Consider the following 27958-nt stretch of genomic DNA (forward strand, 5'->3'; position numbering starts at 1 on the left):
ATCCCAACAGCAGTGTCAACTTCCCTCTACCAGTGCTCCCAGGTTCCTCCTCCACACCCACCAACACCATCTTTACCTTCAAGCTGCTCTAATTTTCCTTAACAAAGTTAACAATTTTACAAAATAAATCTTAAATTCTTTTCAACCAAGAAATATGTCATCTATTTTGGGACAAAACTACTCTTGATAAGCGAACGATCTACCCTCAGAATCCCATTTATAACTAGCAGGCATAATTGAAGTTTAATACATTTAAATCAAATATCTTACTAGATATAATGAAGCAACACAAACTTCTCTTAAAACTGCTGGTATAGGCTAGAGCAATACTATAGTGGATAGGGTTTTTGCCTTGCACACAAATGACCCAGGTTCGATCCCCGGCATTCCACACCATAAGATCCCTCCCTCTACCGCTCAGCAGCACCAGGAATGATTCCTTAGTGCAGAGCCAGGAGTAATCCTTGAGCATTGCAAAGTGTAGCCCCCAAAACAAAAAAAAAATCACAATCTCCCAAAAATATGTACTAATAGTCAATTCACAAATGAAAAGGTATTCAACATCATTAGCTATAACAGAAAAGGTAGCTTATTTTAAGTTATGCCATATCCTACCCAACAAGAAAGCTATAATAGAGAAGACTAAAATTTCTGGCAAGAAATGTAAATTTATTTCAAAGATCATCTTTCAAAATGAAAAAATTAATTTTCACCTTAAATTGGGCTGGAGCGATAGCATAGTGGTAGGGCGTTTGCCTTGCGTGCAGCCAGCCTGGCTGAACTGGGTTCGATTCCTCCGCCCCTCTCGGAGAGTCCGGAAAGCTACCAAGAGTATCTCGCCCACGTGGCAAAGCCTGCCAAGCTACCCGTGACATATTGGATATGTCAAACACAGTAACAAGAAGTCTCACAATGGAGACGTTACTGGGCCCGCTCTAGCAAATTGATGAACAAAGGAAGAACAGTGCAGTGCAGTGCACCTTAAATTAAAGGTAAATTATTTAAAACTTAAAATACTCATTATGGAAAGTATAACATACATCATTTTCTACTTCAGAAAGCAGTAAAGTATAAATAAAGAATTATAATAGGACATAGTAAATCAACTCTTACATATCTTCTCAAGAGAAATAAAAAGAACATATCCACACAAAATTGTGTACATGGCCATTCATTAATATGTATATTAGCCCAAAGATAAGAATAAAAAAAGTCTGCAGAAAATAATGAGTAAGTAAAATGTGTATATGCATACAGGTCTATACTACTCAGCTTTAAAAGATTTTGATATATGCAATAACATGAATCTTGTAAATGCCATGCTAAGTGAGGTAAGTCATATACAGAAATAAAAAATCATGATTTCACTTAGAAGAAGAAATATTTTAATATGCATAATCATGAAGATTAAGGTAGATTACAGGCTGCCTAGGAGTATGGACCTTAGTTAAATGGAAAAAAGGAAAACTGGCATAAGAAGATACACAATCACAACACAAAATAGGAAAAAATAAATGTTCAATAAATACATGAAAATAAAGCCAGTCTTGTCCAAAACCATTAAAAAAGTAAATTGAAACTTATGTTACATTTTTATTACCCAACAAATGAACAATGAAATTTAAACACAGTAATTCTAATAAAGAGGAAGAAGTGATTATGTTCTTTTATTTAAAGTGTTTTCATAGAATTTGAGCTCCCATTTGACCCAGCAATACCACTCCTGAGAATATACCCCAGAGAGGCAAAAAAGTATAGTCGAAGCCACATCTGCATTTGTCTGTTCATTGCAGCACTGTTTACAGTAGCCAGAATCTGGAAAAAACCTGAGTGCCCGAGAACAGATGACTGGTTAAAGAAACTTTGGTACAGTTACACAATGGAGTACTATGTAGCTGTTAGAAAAGACAAAGTCATGAAATTTACATACAAGTGGTACTACATGGAAAGTATCATGCTCAGCGAAATGAGTCAGAAAGAGAGGGACAGACACAGAAAGATTGCATTCATCTGGGGAACATAAAGCAACAAAATGGGAGATTAACACCCAGGAGTGACCGAGATTAGCACCAGGAATTTTGCTCCATGACTTGGAGGCCAGCCACACATGCTAGGGGAAAAGGCAGCTCAGATAGAGAAGGGAGCACCCAATAAAGGGTGTTGGGAGGATCCTCCCACGATGGGAGATGCATGCTGAAAGTAGACTGTAGACCAAACATGATTGCCAGTCAATGCCTCTCTTGCAAACCACAGGACCCCAAAAGAGAGAGAGAGAACAAAAGGGAATGCCCTGCCACAGAGGCAGGATGGGATGGGGTGGATGGGGGGTGGGAGGGATGCTGGGACCTGTGGTAGTGGAGGATGGGCACTGGTGGAGGGATGGGTACCTGATCATTGTATAACTGAAACCCAAGCACAAAAATTTGTATGTCTATAACTGTACCTCATGGTGTTTCACTAATAAAAAAATAAATAAAAATTAATAAAAATAAAAATAATAAATAAAAATAAAGTGTTTTCATATTATTTTTAATATAAAGTTTAAGCATAATAAATCTTCACATAAAAAATCATGCTCTGATAAAAACTTCAGGAAATGGATGAGAAGTATGTTAAAGAGGAGACCTCATGGTAATCCTTAAAGCACAGCAAAGTTGCAAAACACATTTAATGGTTATGATCCTAAGCACAGTAAAGTTACAATACTTACTCCAAAAGTGTTTCTTAATACTTAATTCATGTAAGGGTAAAGGAAAACAGCTTCTCATGAGTAAAGAATCAACCAATCTTAGCTAAGTTCTTAATGCTACTGGGAAAATATCTATTAATAAGAAAATAAAGCGACTTACTGATTTCTTAATAATCTGTTACTGGGGCTAAAGAGAGAGATTAAGGTACAGGCCTTGCATGTGACCTTTAGAGTATGTTCCCCTCTAGTGCAGAAGGCCCGTAAGCACTACCGGGAACGACCCCTGAGAACTGAATCAGGAGAAGCCCAAGCACGGGAGACTGTGGCCCAATACCCTGCCACCCATATACCATACTATTAGACAAAAAGAAAACACTCATCCTTCCACAAAGAAGAGCACGAGTTTCAAATAAAAACTATGTTCAAGGAATTCAACTACAGAAAAGAGATGAAACAGAACAACTACCAAAAGTCTTCTCTGTTTTCACTTCCCAAGGAAAAAATAAGTTTACTTTTTCCTTTATTTCACCAATTCATTTTCATAAAGGTTAGAAATTGTTTAATGAGGGTGATCAATTATGTCTTTAAATCAAAAACCACAATATTGCCGTACATAAAAATCATTTTGTTTTTAAAGTAAATAATATAATAAAACATTTGTGAGACTATAACAGAAATCCAGTATTCATTATTATAACAACGCAGCTGCAATTAAAGTAAAGGTGGCCACATAGAATACAAATATTTATACTATGACACAATTAAAGAAAAGCTAATTTAAATATCTCAGAATACTAAAAACATAGACAAAGAGCACAAAATAACATTTGTTACTAAAAAATAACAGATTTGATATTTAAGAATAGTGAAAATATTAAAGAAAACACTATTAAAATTTTGTGAAATAATGAAATTCCTAAGAATATAAAGTCAAAGACAGTATGATAAATATTAGGAAAACACAATACACAACACCCGTAACATTAAATAAAAAAAAGCAGCTGAAAGAAACTATCTTCAGTTTCGAAATTTACTCGAAATTTCATAATTATACAATTTCTAACACTGATCTAGTTTAATGTCTACATTTAATCTAAGAGCACAATAGCGATGGTTGATAACTAGCAACAGTATGGTCTTGGTGAGATCAATGGAGAGAACCTAGAGTGACCGTAAATATTCTATCTTGAAGGCTACACACTCAAACCATAAACATACATTCCTTACCTTTTCTAGTAAGTAGCCAATGACTAAAAAGCCTTTTCCACCCAGCATCTGTTCTTGCATGGCTACTGAACTTTTAAGTAGTTCAACCAGGAATGCCAAAAGAGTAGCACTGCATGTAAAGGACAGAAAATTCATTATGTAATTACCAAATTTGATTATAGATACAGTATTATATTTCCATATTTTATTAGGCTAAAATATTCTGAGCATTTCAAAACTAGTCTTCATTTTGCTGACATTAACTTTTGCAGCTTAAATCCACACAAAAATGTATTTTCCCACTTTTTGCATAAGAAAACTATGTTTGTCTCCATAAAATTTTAGCAGAAGCAAACTAGGTTTCTCACTATGAAAATTAAACATCATGAACTGAAATATTACTATTAAGTTTTTATATTACAAGGCAAAGCCTCAATGTTTATATACAAATGTATTACCAGCTTCAATTAATCTCAAAGAACAAAACTGACAAATACAATTTCTCACAATACCTTCAAAGAACCATGCATACATAAAAATTTAAATATGTACACAAAATTTCATTGTAAGAACATATTTAGTAAACATTTCCTTTAGATCTGCTTTTAGAAAGGTATTTGTCTAAAAATAATCTATAGAAAGATGCAATATAATCTTTACACTTAGATATGCCCTCAGAAAAGTTAATGAGAGCACAGAACACAAGAGTTATATATGATAGTGAAATTAAAAGTGGCAATTAATTACACAACAGATACACAAACACATAAAATCACACAAAGATGAGTGTCAACAAAGATAAAACTTTTCCTATGTCTGTTAAGTGCAGGAAGAAACAAAAAGAAAACAAATGATTGCATTGAATAATAATGCATTACTTTGCAAAGTTACAGAAAGATTTCAACCAGCAATTCTCAGATAAGTCTAAGAAAACTATGCATTCTTTCATCATATATTATTATTTAGATTTTTATCAGCAGTGCACTGTTTTAAACTGTCCCCCTAAATTGCCTACTTATAGCCACAAAAAAAGGCAGAACCACACATTTCTAAGTGTATTTTAATGCATAAGTACTCCATTCTCCAAGAAATCAAGGACACTGGATAGCCAAGAAAACTTCAAAATTATTAGACTCAAAAGAATTCTATTATTTTCTATTCTCTGATGTTATTATATGTCTTTTGGAGTTAATATATTTGACAAATAATGCACTTCTCAGATAAGGTGGCTATTCTTATCATACATATTCTTATAAAATAATAGCAAAATAATTTCATTATTATGAAGATTAAGTTTAATGAATTACATGATATCAACTAAAAATATAGTACAACTGAGTGAAAAAAGCATTCACTTACATAAAATGGAAGTTCTATCACAATGACTGTCCTAGAGCTTTCAACCACAAAAGAAAACACTAGTATTACAAATCAATATTTTTTTAATTTGTCCTAGGAGGTAAAGATAGATATTTACAAGAAAAAGACAGTTCCCAAGGAATCCCTTGAGATTTCCTGAATGTAGTTTCCATAATAAAAAGAACAGCTACTAAGCAAACTAGTCCATTTTTAATGAATCGAATCATTAGTCAATGCCACTTCACAAATAACTGTTTAAGCTCTTTTACACACAATACCTCTATGCAAATATATGAAATAAAGGTAAGAAAACTACTGTATAGGGATTATACAATTCCTAATCTGTTCATGGAATTCTGTCATATATCTATATTACTGAATAGAGGGAAACTTTACTAGAATTTATAAACATCAGCACAACCAAAATGAAAGACTGAAAATTCCTAGCTGTAGTCTCTAAAGTTCATACAAAAATAAAAAAGCAAAGAAAGTATTTCTTATAATAATCACCCTCCTATGTAGAACTATATAAAAGGATGCCATAGCTATGCTAATTCTTTTAAGATGGCAGCTATTTCCAATAATAATGGATTATCTCAGATTTGTAAACAGAGTGGAGTTCCATTAAAAATCAACAATACTTATTGTATCAAAAGCTTATTTATCCCACTTCAAAAATAACTAGTCATATTCATCCATTAAGAAAAGTATTTTTAGTTTACACCTAAAACCCAATGCAATAGCAATCTTTTTAAAAAAATATTATTTAAAATAGGAATATTTGACATGGTGGACGTAATCGTAAATAGATGGCCATCTTCGAAGAGGTACAGTTTCAAACAGAATTTAACAAACTTACCAGTAACTAAAATGCATCGGATTGCTGCAGGGCTCACAATAAACTTGCAAAATTCTGTGTACTGCCATACAAAATTTCTCTCCATTCTTGCCTATTTCCAACTCCCCTAGATACAAAGGCAAATATAAAGGATACTTCAGCCCATTCCTATATCTCCTACAAGCCACTTCCTGTCTAGACACATCAGTCAATCTGCAGAGGATCTAATTGTATAGGATAAACCAAAAAGCAAGCATCTGTTTCAGCCAAAACTAGCATACACAATATAAGACACTCTCTTGAAAAGTATAGCAAGACCTACAAACAAATTTTCAGAGAAATATTTCACTTAATAAGTTAAATGTACACTGGGTTTTATCAAGTAATATAAAATTGCTAAACTTGTCCATAGACAAAATTAAAACACATTTTCTGAAAGTAGCGATTTCTACTTCAAGAGTGCTTAAGATTTTGAATCCTGTCTCCTTTTAACATAGATGCTACTTGTTATCTAAAGGCTCATTCCTAAAAATCAATGACCAAACATCTAATTATTCATACGCCTGAATTAAATAAAAGAAAAATATTTTAACATTTATACTAAAAATGAGCTAAAATTTAGAAAAACAAAAGAAATCAACTGATAACTAAATTCAGGTTATTTAAAAATATAACTACATTTAAGTTCCACACAAATTTTATAAAGTTTTATTTGAGTTTCTCTCTTTTTTTTTTTTTTTTGGTTTCTTTTTGGGCCACACCTGGTTGTGCTCAGGGCTTACTCCTGGCTCTGTACTCAAGGATCACTCCTTCCTGGCAGGGCTCAGAGACTATCTGTGGTGCCGGAGAAAGAACCAGGTCAGCTGCATGCAAGGCAAGAGTGTTACCTGCTATAGTATTGCTCTGGCCCCAAGCTTTCTAGACTTTATCCATTTCAATTTTTATTAATTAATTTTCAAATAGCTAAGATGAGTAACTTACGAAACATGCCCCCCAAATTCTTGTTAATTTGAAATATAGTTTAAAGATAAATCACACAGAACTAATTCGTAACTGACATAACTGAGACTGCATATAAAACCTCATTTGAGATCAAAGGGTTTCTTTGTTTTCCAGTCCAAAACTCTTCAAAGACAAAAGCTAGCTTTTCCATTTGCTTTGTCTTCAAATGAGTAAAGCACCACAGTAACTGACATGTTTAAATATTTAGTAAGAAACTGAAAGTAATGCAGAAATTAAAAGACTTCCCATATTCAACATCCTCTCTCCTTTTAAAAGAGACATTTTCATCTCTTCAGAAACATTCCAAAGCAATTGTCAAAATTAATACATTAGTATATTGTTTCAGTAAGATTTAAGGTATCAGTAGCACGTAGCACTGTCCTCCCCTTATTCAACAATTTGCTCGAGCAGGCAACAGTAACGTCTCCACTGTGAGACTTGTTACTATTTTTGCATATCCAATATATCAGGGATAGCTTGAAGGCTTTGCCTTGCTGGAGGCGGGGGATACTCTCGGTAGTTTGCTGGACTCTCCCAGAGGGGCTGAGGAATTGAACCCGGGTCAACAGCACAGGGGAGGGGAGGGCGTTTGCACTTGCAAGTAGCCAACCTAGGTTCAAGGTAGCAGTAAGAGGGTAAATTCATTTTAAATTTTTTGTAAGGTTTCATCTCTTAAGTACCTATTTTCGTTTTGAAAGATACACTCAACTCTTGAAAAAGATGATGAAAATTATTGTTAAAAAATGGGATGCCACAGATTTTGTGCTATTTTTTTAATTATAAAATTCTAGATTATAGTGAACACAGTAGGAATAAAATCAGCAGTCCCTAACTAAGAAAGTTTAAACTGGAGATGACTTACATCACATACACATGCACAGGCGACACACACCCACCCTCACAATTAGAAAGGACTTAAGCAAAAGTTTCTAACTCCAGAGGCATTTTAAAGTCAAATTGAGACAATGTATTTTTGAAGACAAGATCTAAAGGCCTACCTAGACAACTGATCCTGTTACAACAAACTGACACATTCATCAGTTCAGAGAGAAATGGAGATACACATCAAAAATTTTAAAATGCAATGATAAGCAGAGATAGTTAAGGAAAATGTGAAATGCAGCACAGGAAAAGTAGAAATACTGATCAAAGAACAGTGTGTATCTATATATAAATGCGGTAGGGTGTTTGCCTTGCACGCAGCCAATATGGTCTACCCGAGTTCGATTCCTCCGCCCCTCTCGGAGAGCCCAGCAAGCTAAGCTACCGAGAGTATCTCGCCCATGACGTCTTCAATATGCCAAACACAGTAACAAGTCTCACGATGGAGACGTTACTGGGCCCACTCGAGAAAATCGATGAACAACGGGAGGACCGTGGTTCTATATAAAGGTAAAGGTAAAGGCCCTCCCGTTGATCGTCGATTTGCTCGAGCGGGCCCAGTAACGTCTCCATTGGAGACTTTGTTGTTACTGTGTCTGGCATATCGAATACTCTCGGTAGCTTGCCGGGCTCTCCGAGGTTATATATATATATATATATATATATATATATATATATATATCACATAAAATCACCAATCACATAAAATCACCAACTGTCCTCAGCCATAAAATCTCAGTGATTCCTACTTTTCGTTTTAGACTGATAAGGAGACAGGCAACTTACACAATGACTATTCTCACTTTCACAGATATTAAGCAGCATTCTTTAGTGATCCTATTAAAAATTAAACAGGTTATTACATATCCACACCTCCTTACTTTGGTGACAGATTTTTATTTTATATTTTAGCAACCTATTTTTTTAATTTATTTTTTGTAATGGATCCCCGTGAGATACAGTTACAGACTTATAAACTTTCGTGTTTATGTTTCAGTCATACAATGTTCGAGTACCCATCCCTCCACCAGTACCCATTCTCCACCTCCAGTGATTCCAGTTTGCACCCCCTACCCTCCCTGACCTCATCCCCCCCCCACCCTGACCCGCTTCTGTGGCAGGGCATACCCTTTAGCTCTCTCTCTCTCCTTTTGGGTGTTATGGTTTGCAATAGAGGTATGGAGTGGCCATCATGTTTGATCTATAGTCTATTTTCAGCACGCATCTCCCATCCCGAGCAGGCCCTCCAAGAACCCCTAACTTGGTGTTCCCTTATCTATCTGTACTGCCTTTCCCCACCAGCATGTGATCCCGGCTTCCAAGCCGTGGAGCAATCCTCCTGGTGTTTATATCTTAGTTTATTTTTGTGTGTCAGTCTCCCATTCTGTTACTTTATATTCCACAAATGAGTGCAATCTTTCTATGCCTTCCCCTCTCTTTCTGACTCATTTCACTTAACATGATACCGTCCATGTCACTGTCACTGTCCTCCCGTTGTTCATCTATTTGCTCAAGCGGGCCCAGTAACGTCTCCATTGTGACAATTGTTACTGTGTTTGGCGTATCAGATACGTCACGAGGAGCTTGTCAGGCTCTGCCGTGCAGGCGAAATACTCTCGGTAGCTTGCCTGGCTCTCCGAGAGGGGCGGAGGAATCGAACTCGGGTCGGCCATGTTGGCCCGCTTGTAAGGCGAACGCCCTACCGCTGTGCTATCACTCCAGGCCCACTGTCTATGAGCAACCCATTTTTATTTGACAAAGTATAATACCTAAAATCAATTTATAAATGAAAATATATCAAAATTTACATTATGAAATAATTTCAAACCCTGTAATAATTAATCAGTTATTTCCAAATCAACTATGACAAATGTTAGTATATACTACTGTTTACCTACTAGAAAATTAAACAACCTTTGATCAGGTCTATCTACAAGCCTTTGTAAAAATAATCAATAGTTACTGAAAATGCACCAGTGTTAGAAATAAATCTCAGGTTCTAACAGTTCTGCAATAAAACACTAACCATCATACCAGGTACAATACTTGAACTATCCACCTACCTTTACGAGTATTTACTGATACTTAACGAATGTCAGTATCACTGTATTAACAATACATAATCCATTGATATAATAAATGTTACTGCTGTAATTTCCAACTCACTAAGAAGCTCAAAGTCAGAGAAACAGCTCCGCAGGCTGGAGTACATGCTTTGCAGGCAGCAGGTCTGGTTTCAAGCCCAGCATTGCCTGGTCCCTAGACAGCTCAGGGAATAACTCTGGAGCATAGAACCAGGAGTATCTGGTTCTCCTGAGTACCACTGTATGCCCCAAAATAAAAATTTCCAGGCAGCCTATTCAAATAAATAAGAATAACTATTAGGCCAAAACATGCCAGAAGAAGGAAGGCCAAATGGAACAGGCTCTACTTTCAGCTGATACTTAACCCATGTAATAGATGCAGAGCCAACAATATACCCTAGGAGTGCTAGAACTAGGAAAAACAGGAAGTACCAAGAAAACAAGCTGACTATACAGAAAGCTGAAAGAATTATTTAACCCCTGGGTGTTGCTCTTTTTGTCCTCTTTTTATACATTGTTTTTATAATTATGCATTAAATTTGCTGCAAGCTGTAGGAATTGGCAGATACCATGCTGAGTGAAAAAAGCCAAAAGAAGGACACAGGATGATCTCACTTTTCTATGGTATATAGATTACCTGACAAGAAAATGTCATGTAGAAGAGGGAGGATGCCTAGATCACCCATAATCCCAGAGTATAGGGAGAAGGACAGAAAAGAAACGACTTCGAGGTTGGAAGAAATAAGAACAGAAAGGGAACTAAAGGGGCAAGAAGGATGAGGGGTCTCAAGTAAACTCAGAGATGTGTATACATACACACCTATTTATTTGAATAGGCTGCCTGGAAATTTTTATTTTGGGGCATACAGTGGTACTCAGGAGAACCAGATACTCCTGGTTCTATGCTCCAGAGTTATTCCCTGAGCTGTCTAGGGACCAGGCAATGCTGGGCTTGAAACCAGACCTGCTGCCTGCAAAGCATGTACTCCAGCCTGCGGAGCTGTTTCTCTGACTTTGAGCTTCTCAGGGAGAGTGGTGTGTATGTACACACACACACACACACACACACACACACACACACACACACACAGAGTAGAGAATCAGCAACACACACAAAAAAATGAGATCAAACTATAATAAGCAAACTCTGAAATGGCCTGTCAAGGTAACAGAGAGAGAGATGGGGCTTGGGGGGCAGCAGGGAGTATAGGAACATTGGTGGTGGGATTAGTGCTAGAGCATTATGTAACTAAAACTCAGTTATCGAGTTTATAAATCTCACGGTCATGGTCACGGTCCTCCCATTGTTCATTGATTTGCTCGAGCAGGCCCAGTAACACCTCCATCATGAGACTTGTTGTTACTGTGTTTGGCATATCGAATACGTCACAGGGAGCCTGCCAGGCTTTGCTATGCGTGCGAGATACTCTCGGTAGCTTGCCGGGCTCATGGTTCTTAAATTAATTTTAAATTTTTTAATAAAATAATCGTACATTAAAACTAAATCTATGCTTCAGTCTACATGTGTATATTATACTAAGAATGTTAATATATATTGGTAAAACCACTACCACAATTAAGATAAATAACTTCATCTCTCTCTCTCTCTCTCTCTCTTTCTCTCGCTCGCTCTCTTTTTCACATACATACATACCGCACACACATACATACACACACACACACCCCTTATTGTCTTATTCTTTGACACTCTTCAACACCCATAATATTGGTTAATTGCTTATTTCTTCTCCATTAGGTTTTGATTTTTCTAGAAAGCTGCATAAATGGAATTCTTCTAAGACTCTATTCTTGACCTCAGCATATTGTCACTGAGATTCAACCAATTTAATCAAGAACACATTCCTTTCAGCTGATTAATAGTATTCCTTTGTATCAATAGATTTTAAGTTTTAGTAATTATAAATAAATGCCCACATACTGATTTTAAAATAAATACAGTTCCCGATTATTCCTCATAAATATAAAATCAGATGTAAGAAAAATGAATCATATTTTTGAACGTATATTTAATTTTGTTAAAATATGGCAAAACAGATTGGATCACATGATAAAATTACCAATTATGTATTCCAAGTGTTCCTCAACATTAGCAGCATTTGGAAGAATAAGTATTTTGTTATTTTGCCCATTATACCAGTATGCGGAAGTACTGCAGTATGATTTTACATAAATTTGCCAGTTAATGACTAATGATAGAGTACATACTTTTATATACCTACATACAAGTGAAATGAATGACTCAATGACACCAAGAAGCCTGGGGGAAAAATTGGACTGCTTTGTTATTACATATTACTGATTATACCTATAAAGTAGTAGTACCAGTTGAAAGTGAACTTGAGCTACTTAAAAGCTCTATGAGAACTATTAGAATAATCTTTAAAAGCAGAATTATGGGGCTAGAGTGATACTACAGCGAGTAAGGCATTTGCCTTGCATGCAGCCGACCAGGGTTTGATCCCCAGCATCCCATATGGTCCACCTAAGTATAGTGCCAGGAGTAACCCCTTAGCACAGCCAGGAGTGGCTCAAATGCCCCAAAAAATTAAAAAATAAAAAACATAGTTCATATGTTATTAAATAAAACATAGTTATAAAAATGTTCACCAAAATTATAAAAAGAATGAAAAGAGTACAAGACAAAAGACACAGGAACAAGGAAGGCATAGAGATATAGAAGTGCAGTTAAGGTCTTGCAAGCAGCTGACTCAGGTTCAATCCCCGGCACTGTATAAGATTGCCTGAGCTCACCAAGAGTGATCTGGAGCAGAGAGTCAGAGTAAGCTCTGAGCACAGGTGGGTATGGCCCATCGCTCGACCACAACCAAAAGTGGTAGCAAGACAACAAATAGAAGAGAGTAAATAATATGGTAGACTCTAATCTAAGTACATACATAATCACTTAGGTTGTAAGTATTTGAATTCACAAGAAACAAAGGTTATCAAAGTAGACCAAAACCACAGTACAAATATATGTTATCTATAAGACACCCATTTAAATATAAAAATATACACAATTATAATAAATGGATGGAAAAGCCCATATGCCAGATAGGTCAGAGAAATGTCTTAAGTCAAAAAGTACATGCCTTGCATGTGCATGGTCTGGAATAAGATCAAACTGACCCCTTCAGTACTGCTAGAAATAGAACCCATGATAATAATTTTTAAAACTGGTAAAGAGTGGAAAGGGTGGAGTGCAAGCTATGTATTTGGGGGCCCTGGATTTGATCCCTGACACTACATGGTGTTCAGTGTAAGAGCAGCCCAGAGCCTAAGAGATGTATAGAGGATTAGGTGCTTGCCTTGCATGCATTTGACTCTTGGCTAATTCCCCAGCACCAAACACAGTCACCCAAAACTACTGCCAGAAGTGATCCCTAAGCACAAAGTCAGGACTATGCTCTGACCACAGTCAGAGTGGCCTAAACCTCCCCCTCCCCACAACCCAAAAAATAAAATAGGAGCAGTAACAAATGTGGATGCATGTGCCCCTCAACCCCTATACATATGTATACACACATAAGGTATACACACAAATGCATATATCATTAATCAAAAGGATTAAAGTTTAAAGATCAAAGTTTCAAGAAGTAAAAATCCTTAAAGTATAAAGCATCTAGTAAGAGAGCACCAAACAACATGCAGTAAAAACCATAGTGACAGCTGGGAGAAATGAATGAATATGCTAACAGAGCTCGTACTTCAACACCCTTCATTCCAAAAGGGACATACCCAGATGTCAAAAACACAAAAATACTGTTGAACTAGAAATATACCAATAAATCACTGCAGATAAATGACATTTGTTCAGTACTTTATCCAGCAACAGCAGAACACATAATCATCTCAAATTCACATTGAACATTTGAACATTCATTAAGAAAGACTGCAGTGTGGTTCAATAAACCACATTCTACACATCTGAAGAAATAGAAATAGCTCTTATTTAGGGAACATTGTTTTATACACTTTAAATGTATTTCAGAGAACAGGCCTAAGTAGAAAGTAGCGGTTCTGGCATTTCAACCTAGGTAATAAAACTACAAACCAAGAAACTTAAGCATCATTAGAAATAAAAGACAATGACCTGCAATACTCAAGTACCTAGACTCCTGATGGTGCTTTATAACTTGTTAAAGATTCTAGTTACTGGACATAACAGTCATTATACTCAAGGAAGAGAAAGTGAATTGAGTCCAAACATTTTAGAGATATGTTGTACATCACCGCTCTTTCCATTAATACGTTCTGAAGGACCAGAAAGATTTCAAAAGACTGGATGTATGCTGGCAAGCAGGAGGTCTAGATTCAAGCCCCAACACTATCTGGACCTCTGAGTAGTGCAAGAATTCCCAAGCACAGACCAGAGCACAGACCCTAAATTCCTTTAGGTGTGGCCCACCCTCACTAACCTTGCCAAAAAAGAGTAATATTCAGGGACCCTTCACCTAATTTCTCTTTAAAAGGAATGCAAAGACATAAAAAAAAGTTAAGTTTTAAAAAGTTAAGTTAAAAAAAAGTTTAAGTTTTTATAAAAACTTAAAGGTATTCTAGGAATAAAGTAACAGTACCTACAATAAAAGGATATATGACTTATATACGTAAATAACAGAAGATATGGACATACAAATTATAAGAATACCAAGACTACATATTCGATAAAGATACAGTCACGGTTGTTAAATTTTCTTGCAACCAAATAATTTGCATGAATTTGGCACCATAGTTAAAGTAGAAGCCATACTTTAAAAAAATTATAAAACAAAGATAAGTATTAAAAGCTAAAAGCCCAAAAAGACAAAAATAAAATTAATATTACAAAATCTGAAAGAATTTGTGTAAGTCGTAAGAACAGTGTTGGGGGGCTCTTTGGAACACTGATGGTCATGATGGTATACAATAGCCTTGAACATCTAAAACATCAATGCTGTTGGAACCATGTTACTTCAGTAACAATAACAAAGTTTTTAAAGCAACCACTTCTTATGGAAATAACTTTGTAGCAGACAGTAGAAAAATAGGTTATTTGGAAAGTCAGTGAATTAGTCATAAATCTGAAAGAAAAATGTTCTTTCCTGTTGGCAACTGACACACTCATTAAATGACTAGGGATTTTCTATAAACCCTATGATTGCATTATTTGTACAGATTTTGCCATGAAAAAATAGAAAGGAACTTGTTTGGCAAAGAAGAGAAGGAAATTTGACACGTTACACTTTCCCTGTTTTAAACCTACTGGATTTTATTTTCCATTCGGCAAAAATTAATTTGTAGACTTGTGAGATAATTCAGAGGGTAAAGGTCATGTCTTACAAGAACCAAGCAACTAATTTCACAGCTGGTCCCACCTGCCTCTCTGAACAATACAAGATGTCGCTCTAGCACCTGCAGTGAGCCCTCAGGACTAGAAACGTATGTGCCCTGGCGGTTTCCATCAGCATCGCATCACTAGTCGAGCACCACTCTGTCCTTCGGATCCCAAATTCAGTTGGAAGAACCACAACAAAATAGATAAAATAGAAATTGTATAGTGCCCTAAGAGAAAGCCCCAGTTTCCTCAAGCTTATCATTATAGTTTCTCTACTCTAATAGCAGTATTCTACGCAAACCACAAACAGCCTCAGTATCTGTTTCACTCCAAAGAACGCTTCTTTGGAGGCTGGACAGATATCTCAACAAATTACGCATGTTCTTAGCACACAAGTGGCCTGACTCCAATCCCCAGCAATGCCTGAGAGACTGCCTGGGCACTGCCAAGAGAGACTCTGAATACAAAGTCAGAAACAGCCCCTGAGCATTGCCAGATAGGTTTCCATCTCCCCCCATCTCAATGTTTCTTTAACTAGTTTAATAAACCAGAGTGACTGTTCAGTGGGCTGAGTGCCCGCAGTGTGTGCGGAGGCCTGGGTTCAATCTCTGCCACTGCGTTTCCCCTAGGCACAGGTGGGGTTGACACACAAGCACAGAGGCAGGAACAGCCTCAGAGCACTGCTAAGCACGCCCCAGGACCCAAAAGAGAAACACAAAGCAAAACAGTCAATAGGCATAATTAGGAAGTAAAAGATGTCAGATCTTTTCTGGAAAATGTAAAATAAATAAAGGCATATGCTGGGAAAACTGGAAAACTATAACCTAATTGATATTGACATGTAACCTAAATGCAAGAACAGTCTGCATAAGAGAGACGATTATTACAGAAAGTACAGATTTCACTATAGCATCTTAAAAGTAATCACATTTCACTTTTTACAGCAGTTGGACTTAAACTGTATCATAAAGGGATTTTTTAACCGTTTTTTTGTAGAGAAAATATGAGTTAGATAGCTAAACACAAAACACCTAAACTTCAGATAATTCTATGGATTTATAATTTATGCTAATCACAAGTCTTCAATGACATTTTTAATTACATGGGGGCTGCTTAGTTTTTGAAAAGGCTATAACTGCTGAAATAATCTTGCTGAGATAGGATTTTGAAAAAAATGTTGAAATTTACCAAGCAAATACATGAATCACAAATATTTTTGTGGCTAAAAATCATCAATGTTCCAAAAGTCATGCCCACACCCCGCACCCCAGCGCCATCTTTACAGCACACAGCCTCAGAGAAGAAGGGCCATGTGGAGGGCTGGTTCCACAGCTCCCGGAGAAGACACCAGGTTCCAAAAAAAGCCAAGATCACCGGGAAGTCCCAGATGGGGTAGGTGCCGCATCCGACCTCCCCCAGATGGTACCCCAGTGACCAGAAGCCTCTACAAGCATAGCTCGAGTATGCGGGAACTAGGACTTTTCCTCCAAACCACTCGGCCGCATAAGCGGCCACGCAACATCTTCATATATACAAAGAGATCAATGAGAAGTAAATCACCCAACGTTTCTCCCTGAAAATCAGAGTTAATCTTGGAGCAGAAAAGTGAAAGGACTATGCGTTAATCCAGGCCATCATGTCTGCCCGGAGGGGAAAGGGTGTTGCTCCCTTCTGCCCTCCTCCTTCTGAAAAGAAAGATGGCGGCCACATGGGAGCCTTGTGGAGAGCAGGTATGAGCCAGGGGTCTGGGGGCGACTAAAACCTCATGGAAAGGGGGGCGTTCCGGTCCGTCCTTCACGTCCTACCGAGGTCACCAGTTGCCCCCCAGGAGCGGCTCTCCAGCACGACCACGGCCCCAGAAGCACAAGGACTTAATGCAGAACCCAGCAGCTTGGAGCAGAAAAGTGAACGGACTATGCATGAATCCAGGCCATCATGTCTGCCCGAAGGGGAAAGGGTGTTGCCCCATTCGCCCTCTCCTCTCTGGAAAGAAAGATGGCGGCCGCATGGGTGCCTTGTGGACAGCAGGTATGAGCCGGGGGTCTGGGGGTGACTAAAACCTCATGGGAAGGGGGGCATTCCGGTCCGTCCTTCACGCCCTACTGAGGTCACCAGTTGCCCCCCACAAGCGGCTCTCCGGCATGGCCACGACTCCAGAGCACAGAAACCAATCTCTTAATTATCTGACTTTCAGTAGAAATACTTCCAGGGTTAATAAGTAAAATAGCGGAAATCTAAAACCAACATTTAATTCTTGAACCCAGCTGTAGAGAGCAAATCATTTCACAATGCTTTTTCAGTATGTCTCATGGGGGGGGGGTAAACTCTAAATAATAGTGGTGCATCTTTTATTGAAACAATGAATCTAATCAAAGCAGAAAGAGTGTTAACTAGAATTCATCTGCCTCACAGGCATTGGGAGGGGTGGGGGGTGGGGTTTTATTGGGGTTCTTTGTGTTAAAAAATAAGTATTGGTAAAGGGAAATGTGTTTGATATTTGCATAACTGAGACCTAAACCTGAAAGCTTTGCAACTTTTCTCACAGTGATTCAATAAATAAATAAATTATTTAAAAATAAAAATTTAAAAAAATAAAAAAATAAAAATCATCAATGATAATTTTAATCATAACATACAGCACAGCGGTAGGGCATTTGCCTTGCACGCAGCCAACATGGCCGACCCGAGTTCGATTTTTCCGCCCCTCTCGGAGAGCCCGGCAAGCTACCGAGAGTATCTCGCCCTCACGGCAGAGCCTGGCAAGCTCCCCATGACGTATTCGATATGCCAGACACAGTAACAACAAAGTCTCCAATGGAGACGTTACTGGGCCCGCTCGAGCAAATCGATGAACAACGGGAGGGCCTTTACTTTACTTACTTTACATACATACTTTACAAGATTTCTATTCTAAAAAATATCGTATGTTCCACCAAGCAGACAGACCACCCACATATATCAGAAGTAGAGACAAAAATATCACCTTCCTGATAGGCTTATTTAGTTATAAACTTCATTTTGGAGTCCTGGAGGCAGGCTCTGGGGTCACAGGCCTGGATGGGTGGAGGTACCCAAGTCCAATCTACAAGGTCTACCAAGCCACAAGGGTGTGGTACAGGAATGCTCCAAGAAGTGGTCCATTCCTGGCATCAAACTATTTTGTTTGGGTCTAGTATCAACTGAGTGGCCCTGGGTTTCCAGTGTATTGTTTAGGAGAAACCTCTCCTCCCTCAATAGATAATTTTTTAAATTTCATTTTAGGAGTCAAGGCAATGACACAGTGGGTGGAGCACTTGCCTTCCATGCAGCTAACGGGTTCGATCCCCATCATCACATGTGGTCCTTGAGCCCACCAGGTGTGATCCCTGATCACAGAGCAAGGAATAAGCCCTCAGCACTGCCAGGTGTAACCCAAAGTCAAAGACAAAGAAAGGATTCATTTTAGGTGGAGGAGCTAGTATATCAGTTAAAGACTCTAACCCAGGTTCAATTCCTGGCACCAGAAGGTACCCCAAAAATCACAGGTGCAGGCTTGAAGGTCACACGACTACCACTGGGTGTGGCCCCGGAAACCCCCAGCAACACCAGGACAACCTGGTAATTCTCAACACTACATGGCTGGAACAACATCTCACTGATCCATCCACCAGCTGGAATTTTAGATGGTAAATATGCGTCAGAATAGCCTAAAATAAATTGTAGTAATGCAAAATTATGTCAAATCAATAGACTATTGCCTGTTGAAGACAGTAGGAAGAAAATTGCCTACTATGTAACAGAAACTATGATGCATACTTAAACATATCATCCTATTTTATTCTTATTGTAAAAAGTGATTCTCATGGTTGTCCTCTCTCTTTGTCATTACGGCCCTGAAATTAGGCATTCAAAATTGGAATGCGTGACTTGTCACTTATCTCTGTGTGACCTCGAGCTAGTTATTTCCCTCCCCTCTTCGCAAAGATTAGATGAACTATGCAGCATAAAGTTACTGAATGTAGTAAGTACACAGCAGGCACTGAGTAACAATTACAATATGTAATATCAAAACAAAGGCACAAATATTCTCCTGTGCAAATAAGTTTATTTTAATGAACTACTGCTACAAACTCACTGCCATCCCAACCTCAACGAAGAACAAATGGTATATAATAGGGTAATGGAATCAAAAATCAGTCTGATGCTGAAAGAATACTTGTCTATTACAACACACTGTCTCTAATGAGATCTCATCTTAGTCCATTTTTTCATATACAAAATTTGTCTATACCTTTTGCCTGAAAACATGCTTTTCCAAAGCAAGTTGTTCCTGACACAACAAGGAATTTGTTGATGTTTTTTTAAAAAATACTTTTCCTTGCCTATAGAACTTATAGAACTTGCGTGCATTCCTTTGAAAAGAGAATAGAGGTAAATCTGAGAAGTACAAGTGTATGAATACCCCTATCAAATTAAATTACTAACTTACTGACTCATCCTGAGACTCAAAACATATCAATTTTTCAATTAAGCAATGTTTCATGATACAATTTATCATTTTCTCTGTTTATTCATTGTTGCGTTTTGCACCACACCTGATGTGCTCAGGGGTCACACCTGGCTCTGCACTCAGTCATCACTCCTGGCAGGCTGTGAGGACCCTGTGGGGTGCTGGGTGTTGACCCTGAATCAGCTCCATGCAAGACATGCACCTTGCCTGTTGTACTATCTCTCTGGCCCCTATCATTTATATTTCATCATAAAATTTATCAAATATCTAGTGAACAATAATTTTATTACTGCTCTCAATGACACTGGACTGCAGTAAACATGTAGCAGCTTTGTAGTTCCTCAGCAAAGACAAAACAGCTCACCTGTTTAGATCACTTGGGTTTCACAATCAAGGTAATCAATCACTGTGCTTAAGAGTCACAACAGTCACTACAAACTGCCCTAGTTTCCTTGTTCCAAAGGAACCGCAGAAAATGCTTCAAGTACCAGAGCGCAGGCTTTGCATGAGCAACCCCCCAAGTCCAATAACCCCAGCACTGTGCTCCCCTGAGCACACTGGGCATGGCCCCGAGGGTGGCCCTGCTCCCAGCGCTGCTAACCAAGGACTGCAACAAGTGGTCCTCCCTCTCTCTGGAGAGCTTCCACCCCACCTTGTCTCCCCCCCCAAAACAAACCAGGTCAAAAAATAAAAATTTGTTTTTACCACAAGTTTATTATCTATTCTGTTTTGCTGGCTAAATTTTATACCATGATAAACAGCTGCATGCCAGCTTTGAAAGACAATAAAAAGCATTTTCCCTGGAGATATAAACACTCTCACTATGTAAAATTCAAACGCCAGACAAAGGAAAGGTCACCGTATATCCTTTCAGGTTTCTATGACCTATTATTGCAATGTGATAATGGTAGAAAAAATTAATTTTATACTCATTATATATTATAATCTTATCATTGCTACTACTAAAGAGTAGGGCTTGAGCTCCTCTTTCTAACATAGGCTTACATAGTAACAATTACAATATGTAATATCAAAACAAAACAAAGGCACAAATATTCTCTTGCACAAATAAGTTTATTTTTAATGACTCCAGAAAATAAGATTATTTAACCAATAAATGAACTCTACCTGGAATAAGTAATCAGTAATAAGTAAAGATACCTCATTAATGTTTATAGCAATGCTGAACCTGCCAACAGAGAGAGGGAAGTCTCAAAGAAACAAAAGGAATTTCACAGAAAAGGAATACTGAGTAAATTTCAGGAAAGAGATGCTTTAGTTTGAAACAGAGACAGCATCACTTATTTATGCAAACAGATCTTTCAAAGAAATGTGTATCAGTGTGAGTGAGAGTAAATAATTTCAAATTGATTACTGTTCATTTGAAAGAAGTTAATAAGGACTAAATATAAGATAATATGTCCTATTTCACATCTCATTCATCTACGCTAATCTATGGTATCAAAATAAGATAAATTCAGCAACCTTTCTCCTGTACTTTCTACATCTAAAAAATATAGAATTTTTTAAATAGAGAAAAAAATCCCATTTAATCATTGAAAATCTTTAATATTTTAAAAATCCAAAGTCTAGGGGCCAGGATACCTGGCCACGCTCCAGTCACGCACCAGATCTGAGCTAAGTCTCCAGCACCACACGAGCTCCCGAGCATCCCCAGGTGCATAAAGCTCTGGAGAGCCCTGAGCATCACCAGGTTGGTCCAAGTGGTCCCTGGTATACAGGGCCCAGAGAACTCCATCCTTGAGTCCCACCACAGACTCATCTCCCAGGTGGCTGAGTATCACTTAGGAATGTCAGCCTTCGGGTACACTGAGCACCACTTGGGAGGAGAAAGAAAAGACAACATAGAAAAAAGAAAGAAGAGAAAGACAGAAAAAGAAACAGAAAGAGGGAAGGAAGAAAGGGAGGGAGGGAGGGAGGGAGGGAGGGAAGGAGGGAGGGAGACTGAAAGAGCACTGCTGATGCAAAACCTTGTATCCAACCCTTCCAATTTTAAAATAACAAAAGATCGTATTATAAAAGTCCACAAACAATCCAATGTAAGTTGAAAAGCTTTGAAAAGTTCAAGAAAGAGAGACATGGCTGCTTAGAATTACATAACTGCTGTTATAGAGGATAGTGATCAATTTCATATTTTTCTACTGATAATAAACTAAAAACATGTACCACTAAAAGACTGTGATTTTTACAGGAAGATATATAAATGGTATTTTAAAAACTAAGTATGTCAAAGTGAAAATCAGAATGTGGATCTATCACATTCCCTTCAACTACATAATAAAACAAATATAATCTTAATACAGCAGAAACACCATAATGAAATTTGAAATAAAAATAGCCATGTGTCTGGAATGAATGGACCAGATAACATATTTAGAATGATTTGGGCAATATATTCTTATAACTATTCATGGTAATATAAATTGCTGAGGTAATTATTTTAAATTGCATATTCCTACCAATTTCTCTTTGTAAAGCAACAAATTTCATTTCAGGTTAAAATAATCATGAATACTGTTTTAATTCCACAAATAACATCTAACTGCATATAATGTTCTGCCATTTCTTAAGTGTTAAACCACAGATCCCAACGTGCCCTGGTTTACTTAGATAATAAAAAGCAAAACATTTTTAACTAAAATCTAGAAGGAAAATTAAAAGGTTTGGGCGCAGGAAGTGGCTCAAGTGGTGGGATGCATGCCTTGCTAGGGTGAGGCCCAGAGCTAGATCCCTAAAGTTCTGGCTACTGGGTGTCACATAAGACCCTGGGAGCCCGAAGCACATGCAAAGGGCTGGTCCCAAGGAACCAAGCACTACCAAGTGTGGTTCCAATAACCTATCAATAAAATTAAGTTTCCGAAAATTTTAATTTTTTACTCTGATGATGTGTTTCCTAATAAAATGATTTGAGATCTCAAAAGAAAGGGCAATCACAACCAGCAGGGCATTACTTTCACTCTTCAAAGCCATTTTACTCCAAAACTCTCAACACTGCCTATATTAATAAAAAAAGAAAAGAAATGAAAGCAAGCATGTTCCATGGCTTGCTTTACAGCTCATGTTGTGAATACAAATGTCACATTCACGTTTGCCCTCTCCATAAAGATGTTTCCAACAGAGGAACATGATTAGCAACACTACCATCAAAGTTAGAGCAAATTTAGGTAATATGACAAAACTTTATTACATTTCACTGGATTCAATATTTTGCCATCCTATCTTCATCCATCCACTAGTTCTCAGATCAATTCAAAATTGGATGATCCATGAATTTCATATATATGTGTTCATACTAATAAAATATCCATATTACTTTTAATAAAATATGAATGTTTACTATATAACTTCCATTAACTATCCAAACTTAAAAATATACAGTCAAAACAGCTGTTAAAATACACATTTAGTTTCTTATAGATAAGGTTCATAAATGAAACATGGAATCAGAGCTTGATGCTTGAAGTATTTTTTAATTAAAAAGACCAAAGCTAAAAGTTGTATGTGAAATCAACCTTATTAGGAAATATTTAAATTTTATGTGATCATGAATATGCCAGTATATTTGGGTTCTCAAACATGAACCTCATAAAAAGGAAAGGTAATAGCAATTAACATTGTGTTAGTATTCTTATAATAATATCACACAGTCATACCATCATTTAGGATATAAATTATATAATTTTTAAATATAATTCTTGCCAATAAAATTTATTCTAATAAGTTTTTTAAACCTGACATGATTTCATACACAATCTAAATCATGAATATTGTGAAGGAGAAAGTTAGGACTAAAGTTCAGTTGCATAACAATTGTTATGCTGCATTTGTTAATAATATTTTATTCTGAAGGAAGTAACTCATTTATGGTTAAAAATTGTTTCAGGGGTGCTTTTTCCTTTTGCATAATGTAAATATATAGACATGTACATGTACATATACATGAGTCTTATTCCTCTAATTGACACATGAAAGAAAAAAAATATGATACACTTACACCATATTGAGTGTAGCCTGAGTGGAAAGGAGGTACCAGCAATTACATATTCTAAGAAAACTTACCAGACGGTCGTTTCCACTTGACTGTCATTGAGTTGTCGATTGTCCAGTTGGGCAAAAAGTGGGAAAAGCACTTGGATTCCTCCGATTGAATGAATTGCACTATGAATTGAATGTGTTACTATAGCTTTCACATCCTATGTTGAAAAGCAAAAATAGTACATTTATGTAGCATCATTTCATTAGTTCTCTGTTCCAAGTGTCTTTGTAAGAGAATAACAGTTAAGGCAACTTACAAATCCTCAAATGATGTATTTCTCAATATATTTAAGAAAAAAGAATTACTTTTGTTATCACTATTCCATAAATCTGAAGTAAAAAAAATTAACAGGGGTTAAGACACATGCCTTGCATGCAGTTAACAGCTTACTTGCCAGCACCACCTGCCTAAACCCTGAGTATCACTGGCCGTGAAGTCCCCAAGCACGGCTGGGGAAGCTCGGCTTTCACTCCCAAGTACTGCTTGAGACCAGTCCCCACACGTCATTTTTACAAAGCAGTTATATATCAAAAGATACTTTAGAAAAGGAAATTTCATTGACAGATTGAAGAACATTCAGGTAATTTTATGTTAAAGAATTATGCTAATACACCCTAAAAGCAAAGCAATTTTTTACTTCTGACAACTGTCAAGATGACCTAATGGCTTTTTAAAGGATTTATATAAGGTAAGAGAAATGACATAACTGCCTGATGAGGAAGAAAACTAACGTAAAGCAGACTGTAAAAGTAAAAACAATGTTGCCATACAAATAACTGAAAAAAAACTAGAGGAACAATACAGAAGCCATAGATTTAAAGAAAAAGTGTTTAGTGTGAAACATAAGAATTACTTTTGATGAAAAAGAAGTAATAGGCTGTTACCCACCTGAAGCATTAGTGCATGTGGGGAATGCACAAAAATGGACGCATTTTCCTTTGGTGACGATTCCAGGCAGAGCTGGGCATCAGTGGCTTTAGCATTATATGTAAAGGCTATACTACTTGCAAGCTTCCCATCATACAGAACTTGCTTATGATGTTCTGCCAAATGAATGTCACTCTCAGATTTAAATTTGAAGGTGCTCTGAAAAAATAAAACTAAATTGAACACTCTTTGAATAGAACATAATAAAACTTAAAGCAGGGCTCCTACTTAAGACTTCATAACAATCTTCACTTTTTGTTTACGTTTCAAAAGCATATATAAGTAAACAGTATCTGACACATGAGTTACTTATGATGATTACAAGACAGAACACCTACATGAATACTTGTCCTGATTAAAAAGCCTATCAACATACTGAATACCAATGATATTTCAAAAGTCATTCTAAAAGCCATGCAGAAAGTGAGGTTTATTAAACATGTTACCACTTTAAACACTGTATCATATTAAATATCAGCTAATTCTGAAATTTAATCCAAACACAGCTTTTGGGAAGGGGGGGGGTCTGAGTAGGGGAGAGGTTTGAAGCCACACCCAGCATTGTTCAGGGTTTCATTGTTGAAAACTTTTAAGTTTCTTATGTACTAGGACATTAGCCCTCTGTCAGATATATTCAGTTGTCCCATTAAGGACAGCCTGTTCACAGCGAAGATGTCTTTTAATAATTGGATATAATTCTCTCTTTTGGTTCCCTTCTGAGGAGACAAATACTCATTAAGACATTTTGTCCAGGTTTTCTCCAGTACATTTTATTGTACACCATCTAATATCCAGGTCTTTTCTCCATTTTTAAATTTTAAATTTATATACAATATGAGACAGGGAGTATATTTCACTATTTTCTGTATAGCTGTTCCAACACCTTTCAGTTCTCCATTTTATGCTCTTGGTTCCTTCATCACAAAGCAACTGTCTATGTGTGTAATAATCTAATTCTTGGATCTACATTATATGACATTCATTTGTATGTATATTTTTCCAATTATCATTTTGTTTTCATTATGATGGCTTTAAAGTACAGTTTGATGAACATCTATAGTTTGAAGTTAAGAAACATAATGCCCTCATTCTTTTGTCTCATAACTGCTCTATTTGATATCTTTTATGGTTCCATACACATTTCAATGTTGTCTATTTTCTTGAAGAATGCCGTCAGCATTTTGGTAGGTACTGCATTGACTATAAGGTTTGGGGAGAGAGCCAGTTTTAAAACGTAATTCTTCAATAAAATAAAATAGTGTCAATCTTCCTGTGCCTTATATTGATTTCAATGGCAAAAGTTTTCTGTTCATAAGTTATTTCATCTCTCTGGTTAATCTATTAATAGACATTTGCTAATTTTAAATATTAGAAATGGTATTTAAAATTTTTCTTTCTCTGAAGTTCATTGCTTACAGTAAAAATGCATATTTTTGTGCACTGACTTAATAATCTGAACTTTATCATATTGGTTTGCTATTTAAAATATTATTTTAGTAAGTTTAGAATGTTCTAAGCATAATATAATGGCATCTGTAAAACACGATAGTTTTATTCATTTCCAACTTGGATCCCTTTTATTTTCTCCTCTACTTCTACAGACAGAACTGAAAGCAAAATATTCCTTCAATTAATTGTGGACTAACCTACTAAAAGCACAGTTCAATGTGTTTTAGAAAACAAATTATAATTTTGACTCTAAAAAATTTTATGGTTTTTATACCACTGTATAGAAATTGCGCATGTAGAGTACCAAATGCATGCCAAGGTCAGAAATGTTGGAATAAAACACTTCTTTGCTTTGGGAATCACTTTTCATATCACCTTGGTGAGCTTGAATCCTTTGCTATCATGTATATTACAGAGTTTTGGGTAGTTGGAGGTCAAATCATGTCCCAAAAGGTTCTTAGAAAGATAAACCTCAAAGTTACATATTCACTTACAAAAGGAATGAGTTACTCATTTCTCCCTAGACTAGTATCTGTCATCACCTCAATATTTACTGCTGAAAACTCTCACAATATGAAAATCTGTAAAATTTTAAGTATAGTTCATTCTCAACAGCAACATGGCGGCCGCCTCGGAACTTTTTGGAAAGCCACGTATGAGCCAGTGGTGACGGGGCAACTGAAACCTCATGGGAAGGGGGGCGTTCCCCTTCACGCCCTACTGAGGTCACAGGTTGCCCCCACGACTGGCTCCCTGGCACGGCCATGGCTCCAGAGCCACAGAAACCAATCTCATAATTATCTGGCTCTCGGCAGAAATACTTCTAGGCTTACTAAGTAAAATACCAGAAATCCAAAATCGCATGACATCATAGGGTTCTTGTAACCAGCTGTAGAAAACAAATTATTTCACACTGCCTTTTCAGAAGGTCTGATTTTGGGGTGTAAACTCTAAACAATAATGGTGCATCTTTTGTCGAAACAATGAATCTAATCAAAGTAGATAGAGTGTTAACTAGAATTCATCTGCCTCACAGGCATTGGGAGGGGCGGGAGGGGGGTATATTGGGGTTCTTGGTGGTGAAAAATAAGTACTGGTGAAGGGAAATGTGTTTGATCATTGCATGACCGAGACTTTAACCTGAAAACTTTTCCCACAGTGATTCAATAAATAAATAAAAAATAAATATAGTTCATTGACAATAATAAAATCTAGAAACAACTTTTCCAGAAAATGAGGAATAAACTTACTTATTAAAAAAAAATCCATGAAAAACCCATAAGAAATAACATACTCATTGGTAAAGAAAAACTCAAAGTTTTCGTGCTAAGATTAGAAATAAGACAAGGCAGTGCTTACTCTATTCAATTCTGTTCAATATTATGCCAGACATTTTAGCTAGGCAATTATACAAGAAAATAGAAATAAAAGGCATTCATATTAGAAAGGAAGAAATCAAATTATCTTTTATTTTCAGAAAATATAATCATAAGTATAGAAATGCAAATTAATCTTCATTTATTGCTAATAAATTAAACAAGATTACAGGACACAGAATCAAAATAAAATCGTTTTGTATCTTATACCGATAGAGAAAACAGAAACAATAAATTTAAGAATGATTACATCTAGGGCCAGAGAGAT

At 36.7% G+C, this 27958-nt stretch overlaps 1 protein-coding gene across 3 annotated transcripts in view; it reads right to left on the minus strand.

Moving 5' to 3' along the window:
• The window catches only part of NBEA (neurobeachin), a 663869-nt gene that overhangs the window by 493762 nt on the left and 142149 nt on the right, over nucleotides 1-27958 (minus strand). For all 3 annotated transcript variants that reach the window (XM_056109123.1, XM_056109115.1, XM_056109106.1), the window contains exons 9-11: nucleotides 24827-25024; nucleotides 23962-24095; nucleotides 3917-4025 (exon numbers count right to left, since the gene is read on the minus strand). In XM_056109123.1, the coding sequence (XP_055965098.1) occupies nucleotides 3917-4025; nucleotides 23962-24095; nucleotides 24827-25024 (441 nt within the window). The remainder of the gene's footprint in view (nucleotides 1-3916; nucleotides 4026-23961; nucleotides 24096-24826; nucleotides 25025-27958) is intronic.

Source organism: Sorex fumeus, unplaced genomic scaffold (assembly GCF_029834395.1).
Source record: "Sorex fumeus unplaced genomic scaffold, SorFum_2.1 ptg000008l, whole genome shotgun sequence".
Taxonomy (NCBI): Eukaryota; Metazoa; Chordata; class Mammalia; order Eulipotyphla; family Soricidae; genus Sorex; species Sorex fumeus.